Source organism: Macaca nemestrina, chromosome 15 (assembly GCF_043159975.1).
Source record: "Macaca nemestrina isolate mMacNem1 chromosome 15, mMacNem.hap1, whole genome shotgun sequence".
In the NCBI taxonomy this organism is placed as follows: Eukaryota; Metazoa; Chordata; class Mammalia; order Primates; family Cercopithecidae; genus Macaca; species Macaca nemestrina.
The window spans coordinates 32,982,446-32,993,790 of record NC_092139.1 but is presented as its reverse complement, the minus strand read 5'-3'; the positions used below and the strand labels follow the sequence as shown (position 1 = coordinate 32,993,790).

At 43.4% G+C, this 11,345-nt stretch overlaps 1 protein-coding gene across 4 annotated transcripts in view; it reads left to right on the top strand.

Annotated features, from left to right (window-relative positions):
• Positions 1–11,345, top strand: part of LOC105496170 (tubulin tyrosine ligase like 9) — a 72,822-nt gene that overhangs the window by 13,225 nt on the left and 48,252 nt on the right. For 3 of the 4 annotated variants that reach the window (XM_071079535.1, XM_011766315.3, XM_011766314.3), the window contains exon 2: positions 3,972–4,015. The exons of the other annotated variant lie outside the window; for it this stretch is intronic. Coding sequence is in view for 2 of the 3 variants with exons in the window: in XM_011766315.3 (XP_011764617.1) it covers positions 3,972–4,015 (44 nt within the window). In the remaining variant the exon portion in view is untranslated. The remainder of the gene's footprint in view (positions 1–3,971; positions 4,016–11,345) is intronic. 4 annotated transcript variants of the gene reach the window in all.

The window sequence follows — 11,345 nt, the reverse complement described above, 5'->3', positions numbered from 1 at the left end:
TTTTTTTTTGTGACGGAGTCTTGCCGTCGCCCAGGCTGGAGTACAATGGCACCATCTCTGCTTACTGCAAGCTCTGCCTCCCGGGTTCAAGCGATTCTTCTACCTCAGCCTCCCGAGTAGCTGGGATTACAGGTGCTTGCTACCACCCTGGCTAATTTTTGTATTTTTAGTAGAGACAGGGTTTCACCATGTTGGCCAAGCTGGCCTCAAACTCCTGACCTCGTGAACCACCTGCCTCAGCCTCCCAAAGTGCTGGGATTACAGGCATGAGCCACTGCGCCCAGCAAGAATTCTTAACCTTAGATGAGTCCTCAGGCTAGTCTGAGAAATGCTAAATAAGATGTTACCATAAAGTTTACTGTTCTTGGGGGCCCAGGCAGATGTAAATGCTAAACATCTCGGAGTCAAACATCTTTGACTCCTATAATGGTCGAATTACATAATAATTACATAATAAAAGATGTTTTAAATGAATTATATAATTGCATAATTGTATAAGAAAAGATGTTTTAAGTAAGTTTAAAAAAAAAAGCCTGTTCATGATAAACCCTCAGAAAACCAGGGAATAGTAGGAAATTTACTCAATTTAGTACAGGAAACTATAGGAATCTACAGCCAGTATCATTCTTAAAAGCTGAAATAGAGAATGCATTCCTCTTATGATCAGGAGCAAGATAAGGATGTCAGCTGTTACCACTTTTAGTCAACTTTGTATATACTAGAGTTTTCACCAGTGCAATAAAGCAAGAAAACTAAATAAAAAGCGTAAATATTGAAAAGAAAGAAGTAAGTCTGCCTTTATTCACAGATGACATCATTGTATCCAGAGAAAACTCAAAGGATTTACAAACTACCAGAACTAATAATTCAGCAAGGGCATCAAATACAAGGTCAATGTACAAAATCAGTTATACTTCTATGTATGTATCAGTTTCCAATTTGTGACAAATTGTCACAAATTCAATGGCTTTTAAAAACACTAATTTATTATCTTACAGTTATTTATTTATTTATTTGAGATGGCGTCTCACTCTGTCACCCAGGCTGAAGTGCAGTGGCACAATCTCGGCTCACTGCAACCTTTGCCTCCTGGGTTCTCCTGCCTCAGCCTCCTGATTAGCTGGGATTATAGGTGTGCACCACCATCCTGGCTAATTTTTGTAATTTTTAGTAGAGATGGAGTTTCACCATGTTGGCCAGGCTGGTCTTGAACTCCTGACCTCAAATGATCTGCCTGCCTCGGCCTCCCAAAGTGCTGGGATTACAGGTGTGAGCCACTGTGCGTGGTCCCTGTCTTACAGTTAATGAGATCAGAAGTCTGAAAGGGTTCTCGCTGGGCTAAAATCAAGGTGTTAGCAGGGCTGCCTTCATATCTGGAGGCTCTAGGAGAGAAGCCCTGTTTTTTGCCTTTTCTAGTTTCTGGAGACTGTCTCATGGTCCCCTTTCATGTTCAAAGTCAGTTCTCACAGTGTATGACTGCCACTCTGACACTGACTCTGCCTTCTTCCACATTTAAGGATCCTTACATTGGGCCCACACAGAAAATACAAAATAATCTTTCTATTTTAAGGTTCTTTGATTAACAACCTTAATTCCATCTGCAATTTTAAATTCCCCTTGCCATATAATGTAACACATTGATAGGTTCTAGGGATTAGGACACAGACATCTTTGGAGATGGCCTTTTTCTGCTTGTTACAATTTACTATCATCAGGTAGAAAACGAAATTTGAAAATACTGTATCCAATAGCATCATAAAATTAAAAACCTAAGAATAAATTTAATTAAAAATGTATAAGGCTGCTATACTGAAAACTAGAAAATAGTGTAGAAAAAAATTTTTTAAACATTTAAATTAATGGAGAGACCATATTACTCATGGGTTGGAAGGCTCAGTACCTTATAATGTCACTTCCTGAAAATATCTGTAGATTCAATGCAATCCCAGTCAAAATCTCAACATGTTTTTTCGTAGAAATTGGCAAGCCAATTCTGAAATTTATGTTGAAGTACAAAGGACCCCTAATTGCAAAGACAATCCTGAAATCAAAATTTACTCTACCTGACTTCAGGATTTACTAGAAAGCTACAGCAGTAATTAAGCCAATGTGATAGTGACATAAGGATAGACAAGTAAATAGAATAAAACACAGTCTCGAGATAGATCCACATACACATGGTCAATTGAATTGCGACAGACGTGCCAATGCAATTCAATGAGGAGAGGAAAATTTTTTTAACCAAAGGCTCTGGAGCAACTGGATAAACATATGGAAAATGGAATTGAAAGCATGAGAGAGGATTAAAGATAAAATACAAAAAGACGAGGACAGCTTGACTAGTGTTGGGGGAGTTGGAAGGGTTTGAATGGAAGAATGAAAGAAGATTTCGCTGTGTTTCAGTGGGGCTTGCTTCTGCCAGTTTTATAAAGCAGTATCCTCCACCCCTCTCCGCCGCTCTTTGAGGGGTAGGCTGGTGTGCTAAGCAGAATTCTAAGATGGGCCCCAAGATTCCCACCCCCTGGCGTACATGCCTTGTACAATTATCTCTCCTTGAGCATGGAGGAGTCTGTGAATTTGATGGTATGGTTACTATGGTGATTACCTTCCATTACTTAGGACTCCATCATAGGTGACTTGGAGAGGGGAGGATTGGAAGTCAGAGGGACGTGCTCCACATGGCCTGGAGGAAAACAAACGTGCATGTTGTGAAGTGCCTATGGGGCCACACTGCAGCTGCAGGCAGCCTCTAGGAGCTGAGAGCAGTCCCCAGCAGACAGCTAGCAAGTAAACAGGGACCTCCATCCTACAACCCCTGGCAACTGAATTCTGCCAACAACCTGAATGAGCTTGGAAGGGGACCCCAAGCCCCAGATGAGAGCCATAACCCCAGCCATCACCTTGACTGTGGCCTTGTGAGAGCTGAGCCGATGATGCAGCTAAGCCATGCCCACGCTCCTGGCCCATGGAAACTGAGATAATGGATTCCCATCATTTTAAGCCACTGATTTTGTAATAATTTGTTACCCAGCAATAGAAAATGAATGCAGATGGCAGGTCTGTCCCAGCTGCAAATGTCATCCTGCACAGGACCAATTTCGATTTCTCTCGTCATACGTGCCTTAGGGATTGGTCTTCCCAGGACAGAGGGCCAAGCTGTTTTGGACGTGGTTGAAGTGAAATAATACCCACCACCCACTGAGGATTTGAAAGGTCCATTTGGGGTGAAAGGAATTGACATTGCTCTGAGTCTTTAACCTAGCCTCTTCTGGGATCAATTTAATCAAACATTCCAAGTTAAGAGTAGGACGTCCAGATCGGCTGGGTGTGGTGGCTCACACCTGTAATTCCAGCACTTTGGGAGGCCGAGGCGGGCAGATCACCTGAGGTCAGGAGTTCCAGACAAGCCTGGCCAACATGGCGAAACCCTGTCTCTACTAAAAATACAAAAATTGGCTGGGTGTGGTGGTGGGCACCTTTAATTCCAGCTACTAGGGAGGCTGAGAATCACTTGAACCCGGGAGGTGGAAGATGCAGTGAGCTGAGATTGCGCCACTGCACTCCAGCCTGGGCGACAGAGCAAGACTCCATCTCAAAAAAACACAAGGAAAAAAAAAGTTCAGATCCTTCTCACACAGTGTATTGAGCTGAGCTTTCAAAACTGGGGTTCAGGGCTGACCTTTGGAGTACTGAAAATCAGGCATTTGCTATACTGGTCGTATCTGTGGAGCAAACCTGCAGTAAGGTGGTACCTTGGATACTTGGGAGTTCATTCATAGCAGATAAATTCTGGTCCATTTGCTGGGGACATGGTGGCCAGTGGGAACTTGATCAGACTGGACCTTCATGTCTCAGACCTAAGCATTATTGAGTCTGATGGTTTCGGCATTTTAATATGTGCAGTAAGTTAACCTGGGAAAGCAGGGCAGATATACAAAACCAGTTACAGCCTTTTCCTTTCCTCATTGCAGAACCAAAATTACAAGGGCCATGGATTGTCAAAGGGAAAAGAGCGGTGAGTGGTCCCATCCAATCCAACAATCACAGACAACCAACCTCCCTCCCTCCCTCGCCTTTTCAATCCCTCTCTCACTTTTCTACTTCAACAATTATAATGAAAATGATAGTAGAAGTAGTAAAGCTAAACCATTATTGAGCACTTACCATGTGCCAGGCTCTGGGCCTGTCACTTTACCTGTATTGGCTCATTGAATCCTGACCCCAACCATTTGAAGTAGATACTACTATTGTGCCCATTTTACAGATGGAGAAACTGAAGCTCAAAAAGGCTAAGTGACTTGCTCAAGATCACATGATCAGTTAGGGGCAGAGCTTGTTGGACTCCAGGGCCCACTATCTAACTTTGGTCTCTCCTGCCTCCTTCAACAACCCTGTGATGACTTGATGACTTGCATGTCAGCTGTCCTCTGATCTGCTTCACTCTGCATCGACAACCTGGATGCCAAACCCAGCACCCCTTTGGATCTCCTAAAGAGAATCCACTTGCACAAAGCAGGAGTGAACAATGTAGACTTTATTGAAGATTTTTGTGGGGAGTTAGAGGAGGTAGTTTACATAGCAAATGTTTTGATAATCTATTCTCTGGCTCATTAGATATTTCTCTCTCTCTCTCTCTCTGTCTTTCTCTCCTTTTCTTTTCTGTTCTTTTCCTTTGAGTTTCGCTCTTGTTACCCAGACTGGAGGGCAATGGCATGATCTCAGCTCACGGCAAACTCTGCCTCCTGGATTCAAGTGATTCTCCTGCCTCAGCCTCCCGAGTAGCTGGGATTACAGGCATGTGCCACCATGCCCAGCTAATTTTGTATTTTTAGTAGAGACAGGGTTTCACCATGTTGGTCAGGCTGGTCTCGAACTCCCGACCTCAGGTGATCCACCTGCCTCGGCCTCCCAAAGTGCTGGGATTACAGGCGTGAGCCACCGTGCCCAGCCAGATATTTCTGTTCTTTCTAAAGTCCCTCCTGGCTATACCACCACTGAGGAGGGCATGTGTGATTTGGGATGCTTCTCTCATGCAGCGCCCATCTTCTTTGCCTTCTTTCTCTCCATACTGACTATCCCACCAACTTCAAATCTCTCACTCTCTTATGCAGGGCAACTCAGCAATGTTCCGGATCCTGGCCCTAAACATACATGCCCACCCGACCCCCATCCCAACAAAACAAAGAGCACTTAACAGGCCTGTGTTAGGCTGTTTTTGCATTGCTATAAAGGAATAGCTGAGACTTTTTATTTATTGATTGATTTACGTTGAGACAGAGTTTCGCTCTTGTTGCCCAGGCTGGAGTGCAATGACCTGATCTTGGCTCACTGCAACCTCCTCCTCCCAGGTTTAAGTGATTCTCCTGCCTCAGCCTCCCGAGTAGCTGGAATTCCAGATGCCCGCCACCATGCGTGGCTAATTGAGACTGAGTAATTTATAAAGAAAAGAGGTATAATTGGCTCATGTTTCTACAGGCTGTACAAGCATGGCACCAGCATCTGCTCAGCTTCTGGTGAGGCCTCAGGGAGCTTACAATCATGGTGGAAGGCAAAGGGGGAGCAGGCATGTCACATGGCAAGAGTGGGAACAAGGGAGAGATCCCAGGCTCTTTTAAACAACCAGATCTCCCATGAACTGAGTGAAAACTCACTTATCACCAATGGGATGTTGCCAAACCATTCATGAGGGATACGTGTTCAGGATCCAATCACCTCCCACCAGGTCCCACCTTCAACACTGAGAATCACATTTTAACTTGAGACTTGGAGGGGACAAACATCCAAACCATATCAAGGCCCCATCTACTTATTTCATAAAGGCACACACACACACGCACACACACACAGGTATTTACCATAAAACATTTTTTATTTATGTGCCTTATTAGGGCACATGTAGATATGTGTTCCACTACCAGTAAGAGAAAACTCGTAATAGTAGCTTAAACAAATTGTATTTATTTTCTTCACATTACAAAGAGCCTGGGGTGCTGGTACAGTGGTTCAATAATGTCAGAGCCAGCGTCTTCATGATTGCCTTTTTTTTTTCTTTTTTTGAGATGAAGTCTCACTCTGTTGCCCAGGCTGGAGTGCAGTGGTGCGATCATGGCTCACTGCAGCCTTGATCTCCCAGGCTCATGCAATCCTCCCATCTCAGCCTTCTGAGTAGCTGGAACTACAGGCTCATGCCAGTGCACTTGGCTATTTTTTTTTCCAAACTCTTGCTCTGTTGCCCAGGCTGGAGTGCAGTGGTGTGATCTCGGCTCACTACAGCCTCCACCCCAGAGGTTCAAGTGATTCTCCTGCCTCAGCCTCCCTAGTAGCTGGAACTACAGGCGCCTACCAGCACACCTGGCTAATTTTTGTATTTTTAGTAGAGACGGAGTTTCACCATATTGACCAGGCTGGTCTCGAGCTCCTGACCTTGTGATCCACCCGCCTTGGCCTCCCAAAATGCTGGGATTACAGGCGTGAGCCACAGCACCCGGCCTCACTAATTTTTTTAAATTTTTATTTTTTATTTTTTGTAGTTATGAGGTCTCACTATGTTGCCCAGGCTGGTCTCCAACACCTGGCCTCAAGTGATCCTCCCACCTCGGACTCCCAAAGTGTTGGGATTACAGGCATGAGCCTTCATGATTGTCTTGACCTCTTCCTCATGGAGACCAAATGGCCGCTATAGCTCCAGCCTTCAGTCATGATCAAGACAGGAAGAAGAGGGGAGGGAAAACTCAAGCCACATCCCTTCCTTCCCTCCCTCCCTCCCTCCCTCCCTTCTTTCCTTCCTTCCTTCCTTCCTTCCTTCCTTCCTTCCTTCCTTCCTTCCTTCCTTCCTTCCTTCCTTCCTTCCTTCCTTCCTTCCTTCCTTCCTTCCTTCCTTCCTTCCTTCCTTCTTTCCTTCCTCGAAAGACCAAAACTGTCCCAGGAACTTACCCTTTCTAGCAGTCTTATGTTTCTATCTTATTGACTAGAATTGTGTAACGTGGCCACCCCAACTGCATGGGTAGCTAGGAATACAAGTTATGTTAAGTGTCATTGTACTGTTATTACTATTCTGCACCCTGCTTTTGTCACACAAAATATGTTTCATGTTTATCCACGTTGGCACATGTAGCTCTGAATGCATTGTAACTGCTACCTCTGTTTCATTGTGTATCACACGTTATTTACCCATCTTCCTGTCGAAAAGCACTTATGAAGTACTGGTTTCAGCAGAAACTGACCCTGGGGGAAGGATGTGAGAGCAAATGGTTTATTTGGAAGGTAATTCCAGTGAGCACTGACAGGGAAGTGGGGAAGTAAGACAGCTGAGGAGGGAAACCAGTAAAAGGTGCATCATCGACAGGTAATTGCTGTGAGCAAGTGGGCTCAATCCCCCCAGGGAATTCCTGGGAGAACGTAGAATGCACTGCAGACTCATCCTAAGTGAGAGATGAGAGACTTAGCGGATTTATCCATCAACTCCAGTCGTCACTGCTTGTATGCTGCTGGCAGAGGGGCAGTTCACTCTGGTGCTTCCAATCTGCTCCACATGCTGGCTGAGCAGACTCCGGGGGCCAGGGAAAACCCTCAGGTAGCATCGAAGGTGCTGGCAGTGGGAAGCTCTTTGATTTGCACGCACAGGAGTGGTGAATGCCAAAGGGATATGGGTAGACCACCAACAGTGTGTGCCACAGGTTATTTCTGTAACAATATTAACAATTACAGACAAGTATCTTTGCACATGTGTTTCCTGGTAGAAATGCAGAGTACAAACCCAGGGTATAGAGCTAGGATAGGTTGCTGAGTTTAGGGTACGTGCATATTCGATTTTACTGACAACTGCCCAGTGGCCCTCCAAAGTGCGTTCTACCAGCAGAGGAGGAGTTTCCATTTTATCCCATTGTTGCCAAAACTTGGACCTTTAGATTTTTGCCAGTCTGATGTGTGTGACATAGTCCTTGATTGTTGTAATATGCCGAATTGCTCTCCAAAGATGTGTCCAATGTGCACCCCATCAGCATTGTAAAATAATTGTCATTTCTCCACATTCTTGCGAACATTTGATATTTGCCTGATTTTTAATATTTTCTGCAACCTGATGGATTTTGAAATTGTATCTCTTTGTCGTTTTGGGTCTATTGCATATATTTTTAGTAGTCCATGTTGTCTCCTCTATTGACTTTTAGCGAAACCTCCTAATTTTATCTTTTTTTTTGTCCTATTATTTGTAGAGATGAGGTCTTACTATGTTGCTCAGCCTGGTCTCGAATTCCGGGGCTGAAGTGATCCTGCCTTGGCTTCTCAAAGTGCTGGGATTACGGGCATGAGCCACCGTGCCCGGCCTATTTGATCTTTTAAATGGTTACTTTAGAGCAGCAGTTCTAAAAGTTTAAGCTCAGGGTGGGTCCCTTTACAACTTAAAAATTATTGTGAAACGAATTAACTTTTGTATATGTGGCATACATCTAACAATGTGTACCATATAAGAAATTTAAGCTGATAAATTTTAATTTATTTTATTATTTTGTTTTATTTTTGAGACAGAATCTCACTCTGTCACCCAGGCTGGAGTACAGTGGTGCGATCTTGGCTCACTGCAATCTCCGTCTCCCCAGGTTCAAGCAATTGTCCTGCCTCAGTCTCCCTAGTAGCTGGGATTACAGGCATGCACCACCACATCCAGCTAATTTTTGTAATTTTTAGTATAGATGGGGTTTCACCATGTTGGCCAGGCTGGTCTCGAACCCCTGACCTCAGATGATCCACCCACCTTGGCCTCCCAAAATGTTGGGATTACAGGCATGAGCCACCATGCCCGGCCTAAGCTGATAAATTTTAAAAATACTTATTCATTCATTTAAAAATCAATAAAATACTCATTACATAGTAGCATAAACTTTTTTTGTTTTTGTTTTTTTTTTGGAGACAGGGTTTCACCCTGTCACCCAGGCTGGAGTGCAGTGGTGTGATCTCAGCTCACTGTAACCTCCGTCTCCCGGGTTCAAGCGATTCTCGTGCCTCAGTCTCCCAAGTAGCTGGGATTACAGGCTACCACGCCCGGCTAATTTTTGTATTTTTAGTAGAGACGGGGTTTCACCATGTTGGCCAGGCTGGTTTCGAACTCCTGACCTCGAGTGATCCGCCTGCTTCGTCCTCCCAAAGCGCTGGGTTTACAGGTGTGAGCCACTGTGTTCGGCCCAACATTTTTAGGAGTTATAGTTATATTTCCCCACCAAAATGTACTGAGGTGAGTAGTAGTCATTTTACATTTTTGTGAATCTCTTTAATGTTTGGCTTATTGGAAAACATTTGACTTTCCAGATCTTCTGTGCTCAATCTGTTAATATAGATTGTTTTGGTCGAAGGACAGGAAGAAAATCCAGCCTCACAAAGGTATTTGGAAAAGGGAAGACTTTGTGTACCCCTGAAAGAGAGTTGGGGACCCTGAGGAATATTTGAGACCACACTTCACAACCTATGGCTCTAGGGGATTACAATATGCATCCTTACCTTATCACCTTCAAGTCTACCTTGAAGCATAATTACACCACTTCAGGTACAACTAAGAACCCTACAGCAACACACTTCTGTTTGCTCCCCTCTGGTCCTTTGTGCTGCTATTTTTGTCATATATGTACTTGTAAATATGTTACAAACCCTTCATTACATTCTCACTATATTTGCTTTAAATAGCTACTTGTATTTTTTTTTTTTAATTAAGACATGGAAGAAAGTATTCCATATTTACTCCACTCATCTTTCCTTCTGAATTTCCATCTGGTATAATTTTCCTTCAGCCTGAGGAACGTTCTTTAGTGTTTCTTATAGTGTGGATCTGTTGGCAATAAATTCTCTCAGCTTTTATTTATTTGAAAATGTCTTTATTTCACTGTCATTTTTTAAGTAAAGTTTTACTGGATATAGAATTCTAGGTTGATCTTTTTTTCTTTAAGCACTTGAAAGATGATATTCTTTTGTCTTTTCAGGCTTATGTTGTTTCTGATGTGAGGTCAGCTGTTCTTTTTTTTTTTTTTCCGGGGGGGGACAGAGTCTCGCTCTGTCGCCCAGGCTGGAGTGCAGTGGGGCGATCTCAGTTCACTGCAACTTTCACCTCCCAGGTTCGAGGGATTCTCCTGCCTCAGCCTCCGAGTAGCTGGGATTACAGGTACCTGCCACTACGCCCAGCTAATTTTTGTATTTTTAGTAGAGACGGGTTTCTCCATGTTGGTTAGGCTGGTCTTGAACTCCTGACCTCAGGTGATCCACCCGCCTTGGCCTTCCAAAGTGCTGGGATTACAGGCGAGAGCCACTGTGCCCGGCCAGAGTCAGCTGTTCTTGTCTTCTACTCCCACTCTCCACCCCTCCCCCCCACCCCCCTATGCAATGTGTCTTTTTTCTCAGGCTGTTTTTTTTTTTTTTTTTTTTTTTTTTTTGAGACTGTTCTGTTTTTCAGCAATTTGGCTATGGCTTACCTGGGTGTAGTTTATGTTGTGTCTATCTTGCTTGGGGTTAATTGAGCATCTTGGATCTGTGAGTTGATAATTTAATCAAATTTGGAAAACTTTTTAGCCACCATTTCTTCAAAAAATATTTTCTGTCCTATCTCTTCTTCCTCTCTTTCTTGAACTTCAATTACATGTATGTTAGACTGCTTGATATTATCTCACAAGTCGCTGAGGTTCTGTTCATGTACAAATTTTTTCTCTAATTCAGTTTGAACAATTTCAGTTGTACTGTTATAAAATGTATGGTTTTTCCTTCTCAATGCCCAGTCTCTTGTTAAGCACATCCATTGAACTTTTAATTTCAGATATTATATTTTTCCCTTCTAGAATTTCCATTTGGTTCTTTTTTTTTTTTTTTTTTTTTTGACAGTTTCTTACTCTGTCACACAGGCTGGAGTGCAGTGGTGTGATCATGGCTCACTGCAGCTTTAACTTCATGGGCCCAAGTGATCCTCCCACCTCAGCTCCCCAGGTAGCTGGGACTACAGGCACGTGCCACCATGCCTGGCTAATTTTAAAACTTTGTGTAGAAATGAGGTCTCACAGTGTTGCACAGGCTGGTCTTGAACTCCTGGGTGATCTTCCCACCTCAGCCTCCCAAAGTGTTGGGATTACAGGTGTGAGCCACTTGGCCATTTGGTCCTTTTCTGCAATAACTCATCTATTCACACATTGTATCCATCTTTTCCCATAAATCCTTTAACATATTTATAAAGATTTTTAAATTCCTTCTCTAATGATTCTGATAACTGAGTCATTTATGGGTTTATTTCAATTGGCTATTTTTCCTCTTGATTATGTATTACATTTTCCTACTTTGCTATTGCATGTGTTATATTTTTAGAACTGCACTCTGGA